We start from the raw sequence: 24,073 nt of genomic DNA on the forward strand, positions 1-24,073 counted from the left end.
AATGCAGCATTGCAGTCTTAAAACAAAACGCTGCGCCACTTTATGGCTGAAAGACCCTTGAGGCCCATGACTTGATGTATACTGCTTGTGGAAGATGGGTATTGGCTAACAGACTGTGGCACAGGCAGATGTTTGTCACGCTCGAAAATAAACACGTAGTTGGGACACATGCCACTGTGCAGCCATTGTTTTCAGCTATTGCATTTTGTCTCCCCTGTACAGGAAATGTAACAATGTCTGGCCAGAGAAGAGGTGAGGGGGTGATGAGAGGGTTGAGAGGAGAAGAGAACTAAGCCAGGTCTGGCCCAGCCACGCAGGGTGTTAGTCCCTACAGCAGACGGTTAGCCACTGAGGTCTATCTAAAGATAGTTTTAAAACGTTGGTCAGACACTGAGGGCTGTTTCATGTCCTTGACGTGTTATGTTAGGGAGGGACCCCCTATGAGGTTTAGGCAGAGGGAGGTTAGAAGGTGTGGCTGCTGCTGGATATTCTGCTCAAGAGGACAAATAGGACGATATTCTGCTCAAGGACAAAGATGAGGGGCAGGAGAAGTGACTCACAAGAATGGCCTTTCCAACAACATCAAGATACACAGTCTCTCCTTCAGACAGTATGTGTGTGGGTAGCAGTGTCGGACTGGCCATCGGGAGAATCGGGAGATTTCCCGAACGGCTGGTCAAACTAACGGCCGGTCAAACTAACGGCTGCTATGGCCACGGCACTATGCAAATAAATAAATAAAAATAGCCTACTAGTTTACGCTCACTTTGAGGACGGCCTGAATACCAAGCAACTGTTTAACTGGAGTGATCCAAAGGGTGTGGGGGTAGGGATTCTCCCCGTGTAAACTTGAACGGTGCACTTGTTCGTCCGGTTTACAGATCGCAATTGGTCAAAAATCTATTGTTTTCGTACAGCCAATTCGTTGGAGTGGGTGGAAGCAATGACATTGCGTGCACTGTATAAAAAGTATTTTGTGACCGAGACATAACATAAAAACATTGTTGTTACTTTTGCAAAGAAATGGAAAGGAAAAGAAAAGGAAAAGGAGAAATGGGTGGCGCGGAAAAAGCGAGACTTAAAAAACAACGGGCACTCCAAGCAAATGCTGCAAAATGTAAAAACATTGAACAAATGTTTAGACCGCCAAAAGCCACGCTTGGGGAGCTTGAGGGAAAGTCTGCAGCCCGAAGATGCGGCAATATCAGAGGCATCAGGTGCAAGCAGCTGCATTTTTGACATTTAGAAAATTCAAATATCCAAACCATATTGTTTTCATTTTTCTAGCCAATATATATAGGCTATTTATTTAAAATGAAGGAAAATAAATGGCCAAGAAAAAAAGGCACTTATTTAAATATGCACAACGTGTTTTTTGGCTTTAAATAATAAATGTGCTATGTGGATCAAATCTAATTGTCTTATTTGTTCTGTGTATTAAAGCAGCCACAGGTGACACAGGGAAAGAGATGGAGGCTGCTGTGGTGACAGGGTCCAGTGGAGAGACTTTGACAGGTGCAGCAATGCAACTGTACACAATAGACTAGGCCTATATGTTAACAGGGTCATTATATAGAAATTAGTTTCTTCAATTGATTTTCATTATTGACTATAGTTAACTGATTATTGTTCTTTTGTAACATCAAAAAGCAGATGCAGAAACAGAGAGAAGGAAAAAGAAAGTAAGGGAGAAAGTGGAGGCATGGTCAAGGAACAAGATAGATATGATGATTTCAAATTCCCTCAATCTAAAGACCTAGAGATGTTTTTCAATTGTCATCCAGTTCTAATTTTGTTAACAGTCTTCGATAGCACTGCATTTTAAGACTGTTAACAAAATTAGAACTGGATAACAATTGAAAAACATCTCTAGGTCTTTAGATTGAGGACATTTGAAATCATATCTATCTTGTTCCTTGACCATGCCTCCACTTTTTCCTTACTTCTCTCTGTTTCTGCATCTGCTTTTTAGCCTATTTGCATTAAGCAACTGTACATGGGTCGCGGGCCGGTCTGCGTTTCAAAGTTCCGGGCTGTTTTTCTGTCCCAGCAGGGTTTTTCCTGGGTCAAAATGGGTCTTCGGTGCTCAAAAAAATAAATAATATATATGTATATCTTTTTTCTTTTTTCTAATCAATGTATTTATTCCCAGGTGTTTTGCACCCCCCCCGCCGAAACTAAACCTATATTTCGGAACAGGTTAAGGTAATAGCTAATGTAATATTGCACATATTTTCGTCCTATTTCCCCTAAAGAAATAAAGTTAGGCAACTTAAAGACACCGTACACTCATAAAGTATGTTCTAAATGGCATAAATGCTGCCAATTAATAATTGACGTAACAACTTATTGTAAATGGTCAGTAGCCTAGTCTATCGATTAAGGTAGGCCACTCTGAAGCATGTACACTGCCTGCTTCATTTGATCTTGATAGGCTAAGCATTCTGTAGCAAATAATAACAATAAACCCAATTTTTATTAATTAAGACTATTTCAGCATAATAATGCACCTAAAATACAAACCTGAGCAAGGGCAGCAATCGCTATTGAATCAACAGACATGTGCAATTTAGCTAGCAGGGGAAGAATACAAACAACGAAAATCACCAGTTAACTTGATTTAAATTTGCAAGAACTATAGACTTACACAATAACAGGCTTAAATGAACTGACAACATAAGTTATACGACTTACAGTTCTCAAGGACGCACACACGCAATCTCAACTGCGGTGTGAAGCGCGTGTCTGTGCAATTCTCCGACATGCACTCTAACAATCACTGCTGATCGACGGACTAAAATTTTGTACAGCCTGATTTCTGATACCGTGGCGGCAGAAACTTAGCCATAGAGGAAACACTGCACTATATATGATCATTCCAGGTTAAGAATACCAATGGAGGCTGCGTTGGAAATCGTAAATCAAACTTTTGTCAGCATTTTGAGTGGAAATTTCATTTGCATTTGTACAGGTGTATTCGTGCACGTCGGGCTGGCCCTTGCAGCAGAACGACAGTTTAGTGGCCACTCTGTCCATTCGCGCACCTCACAGTTGCGTATTGATCAGACAAGAAGACACGCTTATCAACTCGATTACTATTGATCAAAACAGAACGAGGGTTCGGCTGTAGCCTACTTGAAACATACTATTGAGAACATATTCGCTGACATGCATTGCACGCGTGATGAACACAGCTTTTTTATTTTCTTAATCGTGGACTTTTTTTGCCTTTGTCGCTCGGGATTTGTCATTGGCGCCCGGGAAACGGCTTTGGGGCACGCCAAAATGCTCTCTATGCAGGAAAAACCCTGCCCAGTCCGACCCTGGTGGGTAGTGTGTCAGTCCTTTATGCATGAGTGTGCCATTTATTTATATTTATTTATTGAAATGTGTGTGAGTAAGTGTGTGTGTTGGGGTGGCACACAGTATCTGTCTCAGGGATTACAGAGCAGGATAGCACACCATACCCTGTGTTGTGAGCATAAAGAGACACACGATGACTGGCTGGCTGGCAGTATGATAGGTGACAGCAATCAACAAAGGATACTTATCTATAGAAAAACCCATGACAGCATTCCCATACTTACACACTAACAAGCACATGTATCACAAACACACATGCACGCATTTTCAGTCATACATTCATAGAAATACCAGCCTGGAGTCTGGAGTCATTAACATCAGAAATCCACTAGACACACTGGTCTGACCTCTTACTGTACCTTTGCTGCCTTTAACTGGTTGATTGCCTCTACACACACATACACACACAGGTAGAATGAAATGTTTGAAAGGACAGATGGGGAGATGTGAATCTCTGAGTGGGTAGTGCTACTGACGACAAACGGCAGCCACGGTAGCAGTGGCGTAGAGTGGATTTTCTGCATGTGTGTGTGTGCTTTGACTTACTGGCAACTCCAGAGGCCAGGCCGTAGAGCAGGCCTCCTCCATCTGACTGATTGTCAAAGATGTAAGTGGCCGGAGGCGGGCACTTCTCCTGTCGGATAAAGTTGTAGAGAAGAGTCTTGACTAGTCGACTGGTCAGTTCCAGACTGGGGGGACACAAAACAGTAAAGTCACAAACAATAGAACACCACATTTGAACACAGACACTGCATTGCAGCCAGGTTCAAGGACAGCAGCACAGGCTTCAGCACAAACAGGTTAAACGTGTTAGTTCCCTTTCCCACTCCCCAATCAGCTGATGGGCCACACACCTGTGTCTCATCAGCTGATTGGGAAGAACTCATGGATAATTGGAGGCACTTTTAGTCATGGGATGCAGTCATGTGACCCATTCAGTCCTAAAGAAGATAGTGGACGAAGTAGTATCGCAGTTGAATTGTTAAAGATTTACATTTATTCATTTAGCAGACGCTTTTACTCAAAGCAACTTCCAAGAGAGAGCTTTACAAAAAGTGCATAAGTCAATGATCCATCCCATTCATCATCTTCCGCTTTTCCGGGGGTCGGGTCGCGGAGGCAGCAACCTAAGCAGGGAGGCCCAGACTTCCCTCTCCCCGGCCACTTCCACCAGCTCTTCCTGGGGGACCCCGAGGCGTTCCCAGGCCAGCCGAGAGACATAGTCCATCCAGCGTGTCCTGGGTCTTCCCCGGGGCCTCTTCCCAGTGGCACGTGCCCACAACACCTCACCAGGGAGGCGTCCAGGAGGCATCCTTATCAGATGCCCGAGCCACCTCAACTGGCCCCTCTCGATGAGGAGGAGCAGCGGTTCTACTCTGAGCCCCTCCCGGATGACCGAGCTTCTCACCCTATCTCTAAGGGAGAGCCCGGACACCCTGCGGAGAAAACTAATTTCGGCTGCTTGTATTCGCGATCTCTTTCTTTCGGTCACTACCCACAGTTTGTGACCATAGGTGAGGGTAGGAATGTAGATCGACTGGTAAATAGAGAGCTTCGCCTTTCGACTCAGCTCCTTCTTCACCACGACGAACTGATGCAGAGCCCGCATCACTGCGGACGCCGCACCGATCCGCCTGTCGATCTCGTGCTCCATTCTTCCCTCACTCGTGAACAAGACCCCGAGATACTTGAACTCCTCCGCTTGGGTCAAGATCTCCTCCCCGACCCGTAGATTGCACTACACCCTTCTTCCGGTCGATAACCATGGCCTCAGATTTGGAGGTGCTGATTCCCATCCCAGCCGCTTCGCATTCGGTTGCGAACCGCTCCAGTGAGAGCTGAAGGTCACGGCCCGATGAAGCCATCAGGACCACATCATCCGCAAAAAGCAGAGACCCGATCCTGAGGTCACAAAACCGGAACCCCTCAACGCCCTGGCTGCGTCTAGAAATCCTGTCCATATAAGTTATGAACAGAATCGGTGACAAAGGGCAGCCCTGGCGGAGTCCAACCCTCACCGGGAACAAGTTTGACTTACTGCCGGCAATGCGGACCAAAATCTGGCACCGGTCGTACAGGGACCGGACAGCCCCGATCAGGGAATCCGGTACCCCGTACTCCCGGAGCACCCCCCACATGAGCCCCCGAGGTACACGGTCGAACGCCTTTTCCAAATCCACAAAACATGTGTAGACTGGTTGGGCGAACTCCAATGCACCCTCCAGGACCCTGCTGAGGGTGTAGAGCTGGTCCACAGTTCCACGGCCAGGACAAAAACCACATTGCTCCTCCTGAATCCGAGGTTCGACAATCCGACGGACCCTCCTCTTCAGAACCCCTGAATAGACTTTCCCAGGGAGGCTGAGGAGTGTGATCCCCCTAAAGTTGGAGCACACCCTCCGGTCCCCCTTTTTAAAGAGGGGAACCACCACCACGGTCTGCCAGTCCAGAGGCACTGTCCCCGATGTCCACGCGGTGTTGCAGAGTCGTGTCAACCAAGACAGCCCTACAACATCCAGAGCCTTACGGAACTCCGGGCGGACCTCATCCACCCCAGGGGCCCTGCCACCGCAGAGCTTTTCAACCACATCGGCGACCTCAGCCCCAGAGATAGAAGGGCCCCCCCCAATGTCCCCAGACTCTGCCTCCACGTCGGAACGCGTGTTGGTGGAATTAAGGAGGTCTTCAAAGTATTCCTTCCACCGATCCAGGACGTCCCCCATCGAGGTCAGCAGCGCACCATCCCCACCATATACAGCGTTGACAGTGCACTGCTTCCCCCTCCTGAGTCGCCGGATGGTGGTCCAGAACCTTTTCGAAGCCGTTCGGAAGTCATTCTCCATGGCCTCACCGAACTCCTCCCATGCCCGGGTTTTTGCCTCCGCGACCACCAAAGCCGCATTCCGCTTGGCCTGCCGGTACACATCAGCTGCCTCTGGAGTCCTACCAGCCAATAAAGTCCGATAGGCCTCCTTCTTCAGCTTGACGGCATCCCTCACCTCCGGCGTCCACCACCGGGTCCGAGGGTTACCGCCACGACATGCACCGACCGCCTTGCGTCCGAAGCTCCGGTCAGCCGCCTCAACAATGGAGGCCCGGAACATGGCCCATTCGGACTCAATGTCCCCGGCCCCCCCCGAGACATGGTCGAAGCTCTCCCGGAGGTGGGAGTTGAAGCTCCTTCTGACAGGGGATTCTGCCAGCCGTTCCCAGCCGACCCTCACATTACGTTTGGGCCTGCCGGGCCTGACCGGCGTCTTCCCCCACCATCGTAGCCAACTCACCACCAGGTGGTGATCAGTTGAGAGCTCCGCCCCTCTCCTCAGCCGAGTGTCCAAGACATTCGGCCTCAGATCCGACGACACGACTACAAAGTCTATCATTGAACTGAGACCTCGGGTGTCCTGGTGCCAAGTGCACATATGGACACCCTTATGCTTGAACATGGTGTTCTTTATGGACAAGCCGTGTCTAGCACAGAAGTCCAACAACAAAACACCACTCGGGTTCAGATCGGGGGGACCGTTCCTCCAGGTCTCACTGTCATTGCCCACATGAGCATTGAAGTCCCCCAGGAGGACGAGGGCATCTCCGGGAGGAGCGCTTTTCAGCACCCCCCCAGAGACTCCAAAAAGGGTGGGTACTCTGCGCTGCCGTTTGGTGTGTAAGCAAAAACAACAGTGAGGACCCGTCCCCCCACCCGAAGGCGGAGGGAGGCTACCCTCTCATCCACCGGGGTGAACCCCAACGTACAGGCGCCGAACCGAGGGGAAACAAGTATTCCCACCCTAGCTCGACCCCTCTCACCGAGGGCAACTCCAGAGTGGAAGAGAGTCCAGCCCCTCTCAAGGAGACTGGTTCCGGAGCCGATGCTGTGCGTCGAGGTGAGGCCGACTATATCTAGCCGGAACCTCTCTACCTCGCACACCAGCTCCGGCTCCTTTCCCGCCAGCGAGGTGACGTTCCACGTCCCTAGAGCTAGCTTCTGCAGCCGAGGATCGGACCGCCAAGGCCCCCGCCTTCGGCCGCCGCCCGTCTCACACTGCACCCGAACCCCATGACCCCTCCTGCGGATGGTGAGCCCACTGGAAGGGGGTCTCAAGTTGTCTCTTCGGGCTGTGCCCGGCCGGGCCCCATGGGAAAAGGCCCGGCCACCAGGCGCCCGCCATTGAGCCCCACCCCCGGCCTGGCTCCAGGGAGGGGCCCCGGTGACCCGCTTCCGGGCAGGGGCAACTGGGAACCATTGTTCGTTTTGTTCATGGTAGGTTTTTGAGCCACGCTTTGTCTGGTCCTTCGCCTGGAACCTGTTTGCCTTGGGTGACCCTACCAGGGGCATAAAGCCCCGACAACATAGCTTCCAGGATCACTAGGACACGCAAACCCCTCCACCGCGGTCAATGATCATAAACAGCAAATGTTTACTCCTCGACAGGTCTGCAAACGCCTTTGTAAACCGAGATTTGTTAAAACGTTTGTTAACCGAGACCGTCGAGGAACAAATCGAAAATTTAGGCCATTTAGGCTACTTTGTTGCCGAGCAGATGCCACGTTGTTAAGGTCAATGGCTACATCTCCAAGGCAACCGCTTGTTGCTAGGTCCGTAAAAACGTTTATTTACCTCTGCGAACTTTCAGGAGGTATATTAAACGGATTTATTAACTTTTGAGAACGTCTTCTGGACCAATAGGAACAGCGTATTACGTACCTGTAGGAAAGCAAGCAACAATAATATAATTTACAGGGAGTACAAGTAGTTAACTCAGTTACAACTAACCAACAAGTTACAACTAAACAACAAGTCCCTCAGTAAGTGTCATTGTGTTCCTGGAGGAAATAAACTAACATCGGATCCAACAAATCTTTCTTAAGTACCGTTGAACTCCCGGAACAAGGGCATATTTAGCCTTTTCTTGAAGGTGGGGAGACAGTCAGTATCTCTGAAGGATGTGGGGAGATGATTCCACCATTGGGGGGCCAGACAGGAGAAGAGTTTGGGTTTGGAAATGGGCGCTCGAGAGGTGGGACCACGAGACGGTTGTCAGAAGAAGACCGTAGGTGGCGTGTGGGGGTGTAAGGCTGGACGAGAGACTGGATGTAGGCAGGGGCAGTCCCGTTCACTGCTCGGAAGGTCAGAACCAGGGTCTTGAATCTGATACGGGCTGTGATGGGTAGCCAGTGAAGGGAGATGAGAAGTGGGGTGACATGGGAGCGTCTGGGTAGGTTGAAGACCAGGCGGGCTGCTGTGTTCTGAATCCTCTGGAGAGGGCTGGTTTCGCATGCTGGGAGACTGACGAGAAGCAAATTGCAGTAGTCCAATTTGGAGAGGAAATGTGCTTGGACTAGCAGCTGGGTGGAATGCTCAGACAGGTATCTCCTGATCTTCCAGATGTTGTAGAGGGTGAATCTACACGACCGGGAGACTGCAGCAATGTGGGCTGTGAGGGAGAGCTTGTCATCCATGGTAATGCATGGTGATTGCGAGACCATGGGAGATGGAGGGTTTGGCTGGGATGATGAGAAGTTCTGTTTTGGCGAGGTTAAGCTGGAGGTGGTGCTTGGTCATCCAGGCGGAGATGTCTGTGAGGCAGGCTTTGATTCTGGCTTCGATCCCCAGATCAGTCGGGGGGAACGACAGGTACAGCTGCATATCATCAGCGTAGCAGTGGTAGGAGAAGCCATGGGAGGTGATGATCGGTCCAAGGGAGGTGGTGTACAGGGAGAAGAGGAGAAGCCCTGTCGGACACCAGTGGAGATCTGGCAGGGGGCTGACACTTGGCCTCACCAGGAGACCTGGTAGGATCTTCCCGACAGGTAGGATGTGATCCACTGAAGTGCAGTGCCAGAGATGCCCATCTCAGAAAGTCTAGCGAGCAGGATATGATGGTTGACCGTATCAAATGCTGCAGATAGGTCCAGCAGAATGATGACGGATGACCTTGAAGCAGCTCTGGCAGAGCTGAGATTAATGTCAGTTTGTACATAATAATACATTATTATTACACATAAACTCCAGATGGAAATGATGCATGTCGAAGGGTCTTAAGTTTTACTCATGCGCAGTACAAAGACATAAGCATTTTCAGACGTTTCCGTCTGGATGAGCAACTTTTGGAAAAAGCAGTTTTCAAACAAAACATATTAGTGTGGACAAGGTCGGAGAGCCAGCTTGAGACAAGGTGAGTGCGACGAGGAGTCGGAAGAGGTGAAAGCCACGTTCCAGCAAAGACTGTGACCTGTTTAAGTAATTGTGCTGTGCTCAATTTTCACCAAGCAGAACTGACCCTGATTAGGAGAAGAGCGAGCAAGCCCTGAGCTGCCCCCCATGAGGAAGACCCTTACTTAAGAGTTTTTCCCTTTGTTCCATCTTGTGGTTTTGTAGGCTGCTCCTACATCCCACTTGTTGCCTTGCCCACTAACCCTTATTGGGTGTGCCTGCCTTTGGCAAGGCCCAACCTATATTCTCTCTCATATATATTTATTGGGTATGCTTGCCTTTTTCAAGGCACTAACTATATACCTTTTTTGGAACGCAAACAATAACAGATCAGTTTAGAACATAAGGCCCTTAACTACATCCGGCTGGCAAGTTTCGTACATTAGTCGCTAGCTACGCTACCATCGACTTAACATGAGCGCATATTACCACCAATTAACTGGCTGTGAAAAGCAGCGATAAATTGAATCGTGTTCCCTGCCCAACCCACTGGATCAGTATGTTATTTATTTTAGGCTATAATTTATTTTAGGCTGATGTGAAATTGATAGCTTACCTAAGGTAGAGCTAGAGCTAACCTATCCTGATGTCTACCACCATTTCAAATAGTAACTACTAGGGGTGTAACAATACACTCTGCTCACGATTCGATACGTATCACAATATTGGGTGTACGATACAATACGTATCACAATATTTTCAACAACATTTCTTTTTAAACAAATTCGATTAACAGATTTTTCCAAAACATTAAACATTCGCAATAGTTTTCTTTGTTGTACATACAATTTAGTTCACTCAGTTCAAGCGATTTCTATGAATGCACACATGATGCAGGTGCAGAGTAGGTTGCGTGCTGGTAGTGTTGTTTTTGGCAGCCTGTTTTAATTTTAGTTTTAGTCTAGTCTGTGTCAAGCTGTAATAGTATTAGTTTTAGTCACGTTCATACTCTTTTTTTTTTTTGTCTTTTCAGTCGACTTATTTTAGTCAGACTTATCCATGACTATTTTCATCTAGTTTTAGTCAACGAAAACTGTTTGTTTTAAGTTCGCCACACCACAGAATAATGTGTTATTAACTACCCATCCAAATTCGAATGAAAAAATAACACAGACAAGTATGTTAAATTAGGCTTTGAAATCGTGAAAAAATCTGCAGTCTTCTCTGCTTGAGACTGGGGGGGCGTGTCGCCTGAAGGAGCTGAAGCTCCGCCCCTCACTGCCTAGTGCCTACCTCCGACCCAGATAATGGATACTATGTCGAGCCGAACAAAACCGTATAGAATTAGAATTTATTTGTTCAATGAGTGAAACATACAGATGCATATAAATGAAATGACTATTTTCATCTAGTTTTAGTCAACGAAAACTGATGACATTTAGTCTAGTTTAAGTCAATGAAAATTGTATTTTAGTCTTTTTTTTATCAAACCAGAAGTGGTCTAAGCAATAGTTTCGGGAGGCATGTTAATGCCAAAACCATTTGTTTAAATGTATGTATTGGTCTAGAATAAGGTATTCAAAGTCATGTTGTTGATGCCAAATTCAGTTCAGTGTGATTGCTATGTGTACAAAACTAGCTACAGTATTTGGCCAACAAGGGATGCTTAACATATGCAGTCAGTCAGGTAGGAACTAAGAAACCACTTTACACTCTCTCATACATTTACATTTAGTAATTTAGCAGACTCTCTTATCCAGAGCGACTTACATTAAGTACAAGGACATTCTCCCCGAGGCAAGTAGGGTGAAGTGCCTTGCCCAGGGACACAATGTCATTTTGCACAGCCAGGAATCGAACTGGCAACCTTCAGATTACTAGCCCGATTCCGTAACCGCTCAGCCACCTGACTCCCTACATACAAACAAACTACATACAAACAAATACACACACACATAGTACACACACTAGTCACACATGTTAACACACTTTACACTCTCTCACAAACAAACACACACGCTAGTCACACACGTTTGTCCCAGTCGTTTTCAGCTCCAATGGCTAACGTTTAAAGCTAACGCCTAAAGCTAACGTTAAAATGAGACACATTAACCACAGCCTCATGAGTTGACGCGACTAAACAAGACAAAATAACGTTAACATTTCGTCTCGTTTTTATTTTGTAAACCACATTTCGTCTCGTTTTTATTCGTCAACAATATTGCATTGTACATTTAATTATAGTCATCGTCACATGACCAGCATTTACGTTGCGTCTCGTCTCGTTTTCGTCACGTGATAAAGGTTTGTTGACGACGATATTTAGTCATCATTTTCGTTGACGAAAGCAACACTACGTGCTGGTAGCTCAACCAATAGGATCAAACGGACGTCATATTATAAAAATATTGCCATAACTCTGATACATATTGTAAGTTTTGTGTAAAAATATATTGTTCCACGATATATTGTTACACCCCTAGTAGCTACCAATACAATTAACCTACCAAATAGTATTTGGTAGAGTGCATTGACAGTCAGTAAAAAGGCTATTGGAGCCTACAAAAGTCTGATGCCTACAACTATTTTTAATGGGAGTCAACAAACAATGTACATATTAAGACAGAGACGGCTTAGAAAGACCTGAACTAGCTGTAATGTCTGCATACTAAAAGCAACATGGAGGGTTGCAGCGGACACTGCACGTATGGCAGGGTATGTTTATTTGCTGGTTACTTGTTGAATAACTGCTGTGAAATTGTAGATATTAATAAACACACAGATAAATGTTCAATATGATCTGTTGTTTTATAGCCTTGGAGAAGTGTAGTAATGTAGCTGCAATTCTAGTTGCACAAGAGCAGTGTGTAAAAAAGGTTTACATCACCCACCTGTCATTTCTGAACCCAGTGTACAGTCGAGGGTTAAAAAAAACTGGTGGATATGAGTCAGTAGCCTATAGGCTTACGCATGGTAGTGTTAGATCCACAACAGAGTTAGCTCTAATGAAGTATATTTATTGTGTTCAGGTGAATCCCTTGCCTCTTGCGCAAAATAATTTCAGTTTATGTATGTGAAATTAATGTGTCTTACATAAGGTTTGAACATAAGCTGTTCATTGTTAAGAGACAGGAAGGGGAGATAATTAAGTTGAGTTCAAAGGAATGCGAGGTGCTGACGGCTCTGTGGGACGGTTTACCCTGGAGGATGGGTGAAGCATCTTATATGGCCTTCTATCTTGATAGTGAATGAAATCTGGTTGGGCTTAAAGATCCTGTAAAGTGGACCTGGAAACGAGTTTTAAGTTCGCCACACCACACAATAATGTGTTATTAACTACCCATCCAAATTCGAATGAAAAAATAACACAGACAAGTATGTTAAATTAGGCTTTGAAATCGTGAAAAAATCAGCAGTCTTCTCTGCTTGAGACTGGGGGGGCGTGTCGCCTGAAGGAGCTGAAGCTCCGCCCCTCACTGCCTAGTGCCTACCTCCGCCCCAGATAATGGATACTATGTCGAGCCGAACAAAACCGTATAGAATTTGAATTTATTTGTTCAATGAGTGAAACATACAGATGCATATAAATGAAATGTTCCCCTGAGCTGTAACAGTAAAAATGGACACCAGAGACAGCAGACAGTGAACTCTCCAACTAGGCTACATCTAACACATTAGCTACCATTTCACCAAAATACCATCATTCTACACCGAGTAGCCTAATATCAATTTAGCGGTTTGCACTAACTCATAGCACTAACTCTTTTCCTCTGGAAAAGTTATCTAGTATAATTATAACAAGCACACAGAACTGAGTGATGAACTGCTGGCGGCGGTGGATGGTCCAGGTGCGACCTGAGGATGAACGGAGGGGCGATGCTCGGTACGGCTCCGCGCTGCAAGAGAAGCCGTGTGTTGGTGAACCCCGTCTGTCTCTGGTCCATGTTAAAACTGTCCGCCGTGAAATGGTCAGTGCAGAGGCGGCTGTTGGATTTTATCCGAAGCTTTCCATGAGCGTGGCTCTTCACAAAATCTATCCACCTATTTTTCCTTTCATTATCAATAGGGAACTTAAATGGCGTTGCAGCGCAGCTGAAGTTCTTGCATCCAGGGAAGATGCAGTTGCGGGTGGTGGGAGACATCCTGAAGCTAGCTAGCTAGCTGATGTAGGCTACAATAACAGTACAGCAGGAGGAGCAATTCAGTGATCTGATGTAGATAGGGCAAAATGACGTAGATAGGGCATTTTATGGCTACGCCCATTAAAACCTGATCTGAAAACGGAAGAGAAACTGTTCTTCGGTTTAACTCCACATTTCAGTGTGACAAAGTTTTAGCTCTTTGCACATGCTTTCAGGAACTAATTTCACACGTATATAATGTACTTAGAAGCAAAACATGGAATTTACTTTACAGGATCTTTAAGGTATTTATGACCTGAGAGGGGAAGTTCTAGAAAGGGTCAATTGAAGACATACAGTAAGGTGCTATTGAAGCAGCTGCTTTTAACTTTTGCTATAGATATCTTTTCCTGTTTCATTGTTTGTAATTAATTAATTATTGTTTGAAAATGACCACACAAAGGACAGTTGACCATTTGAATGGCCAACTCCTGTAGCTTTATCACTTCCTGACCTAGAGAGAAATGTGACATCAAAGGAGCCTGGGACACCAGGTCCTGAGGTTCTGTTGTTGTAATTGTCACTGTATTGTAATTGTTCTAGGATGACCATATGTCATGAGTCTATGTAAGACTCTCTGTGAATTGTGAACGGGACCACTCTGCCGAACGATTGTAGCAATACGTCCTCCGGTATAAACGGGTCACAGAGTACTCAGTTTCGTGCTGTAATACTCTAATACATAATTTGTATCAATCCAGCAAATCGTATCAATCTAGAAATACAGTGTCGTTGTAAAACTTCCTTTACACTACATCCGCGGTGTCGCCCTGTTCGTTGCGCAGATTCCGTATTTCTTCAATTAAACGCTGCAGCGTTTGTTACACCATATTCATTTTTGATGCTGCGTTTATTCGAGGGCAGCGTTTAGGGAGTCAGATGGCTGAGCGGATAGGGAAGCGGGCTAGTAATCTGAAGGTTGTCAGTTCGATTCCCCGGCTGTGCAAAATGACGTTGCGTCCTTGGGCAAGGCACTTCACCCTACTTGCCTCGGGGAGAATGTCCCTGTACGTCGCTCTGGATAAGAGCATCTGCTAAATAACTAAATGTAAATGTTTATTTGAGGGATGCAAGAACAGCTAGATAACGATAACATCTACCTACTGTAGCCATGTAAACTAGTCTAGCTTGCTAATGCAAGAGCACCTGCCTCTCAGTTCTTTCAACAGATAATCTAGACAGGCGTTAACAGTAGGCTAGACTGCTATTCGTTTTCTGGCAATTTTGCAGTGCTCTTGTGTTATCTGTCAAACTCGCCCATCAAAGTCAGTGGGTGGGGCTAGTGAGAATCTAGTCTGATCCATTGCGTTGGTCTGAAGTAGAGTGCCTGGATAGAGACGATGGAGGATCTTCATGAACTTTCTAGGGAGTTGGTGAGAGACATTTTAGACTTAGCTGAGGATGTGGAGGACCTGTTGACCCAGAGCATGTAGCGAATAAAGCAGAGTAACTTATGGAAGTTCTTGAGAGTTTTTATGAATTCATGGCACATTTAAGAACACATTTATGGGCCATTCCACCGAATGGGTGACATTTACCTGTAGTAACTTTTAAAAAATTAACTTCATTTTTTATCTTTTTTCAACACTGAATCTAATGACACCCATATTTCACTGTTCAAAATGTATATTGGTCAATCTTGGGTAACATTATTAAATTTTTGAGTGTGACTTTGTGTATAATTTTCATCATATAAGTAACAGGACTGAGGGTAACAGGACTGAGTTTTTAGCATAGAATTGGCATATACATGAAATATAGCCACATGGCATACATGCTAATAGCATGAGGATTCAAATTATAGCGGTTAATCAAAAATGTATATATTTAAAATAAACAAATAACATCTAACAAATAATTTAGGTAACAGGACAGTACGTTGAGATTGAACTGAGAGGACTTAGTTTTGGTCTTCCCATTGACTTCAGAAGATTCAGATGATGCAAACTTCCTGTTGAAAATGGGTCTTGTAGAATGTTCCAAGTTTTCAGCGGGGTGAATGTGTTAGGGTAACAGGACTGAGTAAAAACCCAGGTACACAACTAAAATGTGTATTTTATCTAAAATATTATGGACTTCTCATGAAAAAAACTATTTTAAAGCATAGATTGGATATAAAATCACACATCAATGCAAAACAAATAATATTTCTTAAGGTTTTTAATTATTATATTTCATGGTAAAGTATCGAGATAGAGAGGGGGGACATGCAACAAATGCATTTTTTTGTGTTCTATGTAGTTTTTATTCATGTTTTTAATTATACATTTTGCATTTAGCTTAATGTGCAGGACACTTTGCTTAATAATAAAATGGATTTTAGAGTAAATTTTCGTGCATTTTTATACATATAATGTCCTGGGGACAGAAATTTCACCCATTCGGTGGAATGGCCCTTATGTATTTGATTCCTATTATGACACATTTAAGTAATTATTTAATGGTGTATTTATTAAATTCATTTTAGCACTTTTAGTCCTCCATAGGTTGCAGCTACCTAATTATGTTGGATTCCCTGGATCTCGACGAGTTCAACGCATTCTATGAAGTACATTTCTGGTTGAATAGATTGTCCTCCATTTAGAATTTTAAGGAAGAAAAAAACGCCACTCCTCCGATCTTCCCCAAAATTGCCACGGATTATCTTCTAGTGATGGGTCCTTCACGAATGAGCGAATGAGCTCTTGTAGGTGGATGTCGAGAGCTGGCTCGCATATCTGAAGAGCTGACTATTTTTAATAGATTAATATAGCCTATAGAAATTAAATGATTATGTAATAATGAAATAATGAATGATTTTACTTATATTTAACATAATTGACTAATTCAAAGAACAACAAAAATAAATTATATAGGCCTAAACGTGCACACACATTCGTATAGACTGATCAGCCTCACATTCTGTTCCTGTCAATCATACACGCGGTGTCAACCAATTAACTCACACACACACAGTCAGACGAGTAGTCGAAACTCGGAGGAGAGCCATAGCAAATCAATGCATTTTTAAAGACATAGTGGTTAAGGTAGAGTATGATTTCATTTAATAATTTAGAACATTTAGAATTGTTTTCACACCTATCATAGTCAAAGTCATAATTAAAACAGAGCCGTTTGGAAGCCAAAAGAGCCGTCTCTTTTTAGTGAGCTGAGTCACACGAGCCGGCTCGCAAAAAAGATCCGGAATGCACATCACTATTATTTTCAGAACAAGCTTCACACAACTCAAAAGTATTTTTGATTTTCAAAAACGTTTGTCCAGTAAAACCAATCAAAATTAGCAGCAAAGTCATAAAACAGGAAGTTGGGTCAAATCTCAGCAACTCTTTGAGAAATCAACACGAAACTTGGTACCTCAACTCGGAACGCTCTTCTACGGATGTCCAAACAATTTGGTGTCATGTGACCACTGGGAGGGGGCCGCAGGAAGCTAAAATGCGTTTTGGCAAATAACTGTTGATTTGTTTGCCTTAAATTATTCCTTTGTCTCGTGACATCTTGGGAGATTCCATGTGTGAAACATGTTAACGTGCGATACCAACCAAATTGATGCAACCGCCATTTTGAATTCCTTAAAAAAAAAAGAAGCTTGGCCCCCTCATTGCTGCTTGCTATATTTGGGGGCCAAATATAGGGGGCTTTTCTAATTCCTGCCTAACATTATAAGAGCCAATGAGCATTTTACAACCTCTTACATGTAGCTGCAATGAATGCCTAGTTTAAAGTTGTTAAATTAGGCTAAGCATCAACATGTAGGCTAACATCAAGTAAGCCTATAGCATATAATTTCCAAACAATTACACATGGCTCTCATTTTTTAATACTTGGACTGTGTCCTGACAAAAGGTAAACCGCAGTTTTTTGGATCTACAAGAAAACACAACCTAACACCCTTTGTCTTTCACCTTTCCCGGAGAGTACTTGTCCAATTAACTGTCAGTATATCAATGACGAGTCACGTACTGGAAGGAACTCGAGAGCAGTGTTGCCAACTTAGCGACTTTCTCGCTATATCTGGCGACTTTCCAAACCCTCCTGGCGACTTTTCCTGTCAAAAGCGACTACTGACAAATCTAGCGACTTTTTCCGGTGTTGTTGGAGACTTGCTGGTGTTTTAGAGACTCACGTGAAAGCACGGATAGTTTTGCAGTAGGTACTGTTCTCAACGAGCAGCGGGTTCTGCTGTGAGCTCCTCTGCCGTCCCAAAACACTCACAGGCGGTCAGTCTCACTATAGCCTCGCGTAGCACTGCTATTTTCCTTACTAAGGAGTTGGCAACACTGCTGGAGAGGCAAATCATACGAAGTTAGGCACGTGTTAAGTATGCTAACCAAGGCTGCCAGCTCTCACGCATTAGCCGTGAGACAGACGCATTTCAACCAGTTCACACGCTCTCACGCCACACCTTGAGTAGAACACAGCAACATTTCGGTTGGAAATCTCAGTTCAAGGTTTTTTGAAAAGTTGGCAGCCCTATGCTAACGGTAATACATCTAACATGATGGGGCATCTACGCCGGATATACAGAAAATACACCGAAAATACAAAGAGAACACTGAAATGGTAATGTTTTTTTCTTCCCCCTAATGTGCTAACAAACCAAAACCGAAACCGTGACCCACAAAACCGAACTATGGGCTTTTTGAATTGTTGCACCCCTACTGGTTACTGTCTATAGAACAACTGCAGTCCAAACCCGCAACGTGTTTGACATCCTTTAGCCAATAAATTACATTTTGCTGAATGGTTGAAGGGCTAGACAACAAAGCTCTAATTAAATAATCACCAACAACACAGAAATGAATGACAGATTGACGAAGGCACGTAAATTTACCGGCCTGCTCCGTGCAAGAAGCGCCATCTAGTGACCATTACGTGTCAGTAACCACCTTCTGTTAAGTAAAACCATCTCGCCGCTTCTAGTGTTAACCAATGATTGAATGTCACTTGGGGGGAAGGTATGAAGCCAGATGCTTCAGATCTTGATTTGTCCAAGTTTGTCTTTTAGTTTGTCTTTGAAAAGTTTGTTTCTTTTGATATTTCAGGTAAATGCTTTTTGTTTTGAATACGCTATACTTTATGGGTTAAATAAAACAATGAAAAGAGGAATCTTTTATCCTGAGCCTCAACCACTTCTCATGGGCCTTGGTATCCATTTCTTTTTATAAAAAATCTAATTCCACTCTTGTGTGCAGAGAAAGGCAGAATGTGTGTGTGTGTCTAACAGCTAGGCAGTATGTGAAGCAAACAAACTGGCTAGCTGTTTCTCAGGATGGGATAACAATTCAGGCCTCTGCCCCGTATACATGTTTTCCAGAAAACATAGATAGTGCCTTTTTATCAAAAACATTACGTTATTAAATGGCAACAGAAATTACCTAATATTTGTTAAAGATGTTGAGAAATCTGATTTGGTAACCTGCATATTGTCCAGCTCATGTTTACACCAGGGATGGAAATTAGCACCCACCACCAGCCAAATGCGGGTTATTTTGTGTTGTGGCGGGTAAACTCGCTTCACCTACCGGCCACCGTGGCGGGTAAATAAAATTATTACACGGCTGTTCTTAATGCTGTAGAATGCCCCATTCACTTGAATGGGGCTTCCCAACGTTCTGCGGTCAATTATTTTTTGATAACAGACTGTTGCTATGTATAACTGACCGCTGTCAAGAGAAGTGGCCTTTTTGCCTCGGATTCACGTCTTTCGTAGCACTCCGCAAGTAGTCCGGTAACTTTTCAACTCCAGCGTACTCCGTTGCTTAGCCACGTCAGCTGATTTGAAGTCTAAAGAATGTTCAACATCTATGAAGTTCAACGTCTTTGGCAAACTATTTCTCTGCTGATCAACACTACGAATGGTAACATATAAATTGTAATAAGACACACTTAAGTTTTTTGGGGGGCAAGTAGCCGTGTAATAAGCGGGATAATGTATAGAACGCCGTTGTCATTATCGGGAAAATAAGCCCCTTCAGAGCGAAGCTACTGTGCTGTTCGCCCTGTAGTGGAAGAAGAACACTCAAGAAAGCACCTCTGAAACTTCAGAATCTGATTCTGATGAGCAGGAGTAAACTGTACTGGGAGTGGGGAGGATGGGTGGAGGAATGTTAGTTTGTTGTTTAACCTGCCCTACTCATTTAATGAAATGTATATCAGTTCGTGGTTTGTGTATGTATAAAAGAGAAGTGTCAGTGTTTCATTGAGACTGAGATTAAATAAACTGCTTAAGTATTGTAGATCTTGTAGTATTAATTTTCACATGCAGTTACACATTGTCGGTTAAAAACAAGAAAGTGGCTGGTAAAAACATTGACTGGCTGGTAGATTTTGAAATCAAAAAATTTAATTTCCATCCCTGGTTTACACACTGCCTGAGGTGCATTGATATGCATGATAATAATATGTAACGGAAGTTGCCCAAACCATGGCCCCTGATGATTTTCCTGATTTGCATATTTGTAACACGGTCCAGTCAAAAGGGGCTCTTGTCGGCATTTCGTATTGTCTGCTCGAAGCCGAAAACATATATATATATATTTTTTTACAGTTTTCTTTTTTTTGCATATTACAAAAGTGAAAGTGTTGAAGAAACTACTCAATATAATAAACAACAAGTTTAGGATCACTAAATACTCTTAATTTGTTCTTGTTTATCTAAGCTTCCAGTTGTGGGCGCGTCATGCATGATTTGATTCGTATCACTGACAAATGGGTCTTAAAACGTATCTTTTTACCAGAGCATTTAACACATTTTTATCTCAGAAGGGTTTTATTACTTTTATTACTTGTATTATAGTTTTTTTGATTTTATGTAAAGCACATTGAGCTGCAATTTGTATGAAATGTGCTATATAAATAAAGTCAATATTATTATCACGGTGCAGCTGTATGTAGGCTGTGTTTGTCTGTACAAAGTACGATCCCATCCCCCCCTCCTAATCAAGTAGTGAATCGGCAGATTTGGTTTCGAGTCAAGTACCCTTAAATATAATGTTTCACAACTTTCAAGCATGCCTTCTGCATGTTCGCTGTACATTTTTGTCAGACGTTTGTTTTAGCCTACATCCACGGACTAAATAAAATGAATAGGATAATATTGGGCATTGCATTGTACACAGGATTGTAAGGCTGGGTGTCACCCTGCCCCCACTTCTCATATGCTAAACTCTGGAGTTGCTGAACGGACTCTCTTGTATTTTACATAACAGCTCTGATTCTCATCAAAATGTTGTCTAAATAGTTTAAATCAATCATTGGAAAATAATTGAAATTACATCACATCACACTAGTTTGACGTCATCATCTGACATGTTAGCATTTGATTGGCTGTTGCATGACACTAGTTTCACAAAAAGGAGAGTTGTATAACTGTTGTAGCTGAGTTTCTGACACATTTCAAGTGTGTTGCAAAGTTCTTTACATCTCAATTGCCACTTAGTTTCACCAAGGTTTCAACAAACTAAAGTCATGTGAAGGTTTTACAATGTAAAGCCAGCCTTAGAGTTATGATCGAGTATTATCAGGACTAGACTGGAGGGACTAATGCACAGTAACCGTGATGCATTTGATGATTAAGATGCCAGTGAAACACACAAATGCAGATTACTTGAACTATAGATAGTGCCCATGATGCAGCTAGTGATGCCAGTTGTTCTCAGCAGCTATATTTCTCAGATCACAATTGAAATTCTCTGGCATCTCTAAAGTACTTGTTCAACCTCCACATCTATTTTAGTCACTTATGCACATCATAAAAGCATTTTCTCATTATTCTAAACAAATTGCCAATGCTCTGGTACATTCATACAAATTACTATGTAGCCTGAGGGGTGTTTGCTATGTTTATTGTAACGTTTGTATTTTTTCCTTTGTGCAATGCAAGGCATTTTCTGTATCGCATTCTCATGAATATGACACAACAATTGACAGAGGAGACCAAATTTGTACGAACGTTGTTCCTGTCGCTATATCCAGTGTTTCCCACACATAGACTAATTTGTGGCAGTGGCCAACAGAATCAACACCGGCCGCCACATATTGCGTTTCTTGACATGCCCCAATACTGCACACTACTTCTGGTCCAGTGATGTTGTCATGTTCATGATGTTCATGGAAGATCCTTTGCAAGTTTCCTGCACTATATCTATTTTTTCCCAATATACCTTTTTGAGTATCAAAGCATTTGTTTAATTTAAAGTTAATAAGTTATGGATCTGTTACTTTAATAAGTTAATAAAATATGGTTCACATCTTACAAGTTCCTCCAAAAGCCTATTTTTTGTGGTCTCACTGTCAAACTTTGCCATTCCCCCCGAGGCAAGTAGGGTGAAGTGCCTTGCCCAAGGACACAACGTAATTTTGCACGGCCGGAATCGAACTGGCAACCTTCAGATTACTAGCCCGATTCCCTAACCGCTCAGCCATCATTGCTTTGTACGCAGCAACATTTTGGTTGGCCCCACCAAATCTCACTTCAAGGTTTTTTGGCATATATGCAGAAATTGTTTACAATATTTTCAGGCTTCAACCAGTGCTGCTCAAGAAAAAAAAGACAGGGTCAGGGAGGGAAAGAGATTCGTTAGACATTGAAGAAAGAGTAGGAGAAGAGGACAGCATCCGACATTCTGCTGTGAGAGAGCCAGCTGAAGCAACAGGTGAGGTGGACAAACAGATGTAGAAACAGGCAGGTAAGAAAGCAAGTCTCAGGACAAGGGAACTCATTTCAATTCTTCGGTTTCTGGCAGATAAGACTTGAATGGGAAGTGAATTTTGAATAGGGTGTTAAATGTGTGGATTTATGGTTTGGCATGGGGATTCTGTGAAGGTGTGATTCATTTTTTATTAATATTTAATTTAATAAAGTTCTGTGTATACCTCATACCTTAAGGAACCGACCAGGGAAGCTAAAGTGGTAGGAATAAGTGCCATTGTCCATGATGCCCGCTGGTGATTATAATGTCATAGTTGATTTGGTGTTGAGTTTTGTGTGCATTTGCAATGTGCAGATATTGACATCAGTACACACATTAATTTATGTAACAAAATTCCCTGATCTATACTGAAAGTATCCACTTCATATTGTCGTTCTGTTAGCTAGCCAGCATTTCATCCGTAAAGGAAACCATTTGAAAGCAGCTGATTCAATGTTATGCTAGCAGTAGCTAATAACCTTCCAGCTATACCTACTGAAATAACCCATGTACTTTCAATATTTATTAGTTAGCTAGCCAGTATTTCATCAGTAAAATAGTCTTGGATTTTCTATATCGCACTGACATGAATAATATTATTCCTGTGCCTGTTTTCGGCTCGCTATATCCATATTATTTTGGCTCGCGAGAGCCAGCTTAGTGCAGCTCAGTCAACTCAACACGGTTGAGAGTTGAGAACGAAGCGATCAAAACCGGCTGCACATTTTTTGGGGGGAAATGTCTAAATGCTTATGCAAACAACATAAATCGCAACACTGCACTCCGTTGAATTAGAAAAAAGGCAAAATATGGACTTTGCAGAGTGCCCGGTTCTCGAGTTAATCGTTGAAAACTCGCTGCCCTAAAATCCCATTCAAACTACCGATAGGCAGGCAGGTAGACAGACAGATTTCTGGCATTATTACGCCTGGGACACACTGGCTCCGAAGCACTGCGATTAGCTGCGAAGCGCCTGGAAGCGCCGTTTTTTTTCTTTCAGCTGCATGTTTTCAAATTGGACCGGCCACACAGGCTGCGAAGGGCTGCAAAGCGCCGCGATTGCTCGCGCTCTGCAGCCATCGTTTCGGCAGCTGGTTGAATTTTTTCGCAAGACGTTTGCAAAATCGGCTGCAGGATGATAAAATACACCATATTAGTTGATATATTTGAATAAAAAACCAAGTTATTAAGATTTTACTACATTAATTGTAGACATTAATAGTGAAAAATATTCTACGTCTTCAAACAATTCTTAAAGTTTAAGAACAGCACTGGAACTCAGCAAAGTTTGACGCAAAGTGTTTATTAGAATTCAGAGTGACAGAGATTCCAACAAACGTGAGCAAGATCCCGGGATCAGACTGGAATTTTTCGCCGGACATTTCTCATATATTTTCTAGTGCTGTCAAACGATTAAAATATTTAATCGCAATTAATTGCATTAATGTCATAGTTAACTTGCGATTAATTGCAATTAATCACACATTTTTATCTATTCTAAATGTCCCTTGATTTCTTTTTGTCCCATTATTTTTTCTCATTTTAATGCTCTTATCAACATGGAAAAGTGGATCGGATTGCTTAGTGCAAATGTTTTTTTTAAATTGCAAAAAAAAAAACTAATGGTGGCTAACTTGCTAGCCACAGTCACTGACGTTATTGACGTCAAGAAAACACGCGGG

General features: G+C 43.4%; 1 protein-coding gene across 1 annotated transcript in view; it reads right to left on the reverse strand.

Annotated features, from left to right (window-relative positions):
• Positions 1–24,073, reverse strand: part of dym (dymeclin) — a 92,215-nt gene that overhangs the window by 44,590 nt on the left and 23,552 nt on the right. The window contains exon 8 of the mRNA XM_067258121.1: positions 3,910–4,052. Within this exon, the coding sequence (XP_067114222.1) occupies positions 3,910–4,052 (143 nt within the window). The remainder of the gene's footprint in view (positions 1–3,909; positions 4,053–24,073) is intronic.

The sequence above is a fragment of the Osmerus mordax genome, chromosome 20, assembly GCF_038355195.1.
Source record: "Osmerus mordax isolate fOsmMor3 chromosome 20, fOsmMor3.pri, whole genome shotgun sequence".
Taxonomy (NCBI): Eukaryota; Metazoa; Chordata; class Actinopteri; order Osmeriformes; family Osmeridae; genus Osmerus; species Osmerus mordax.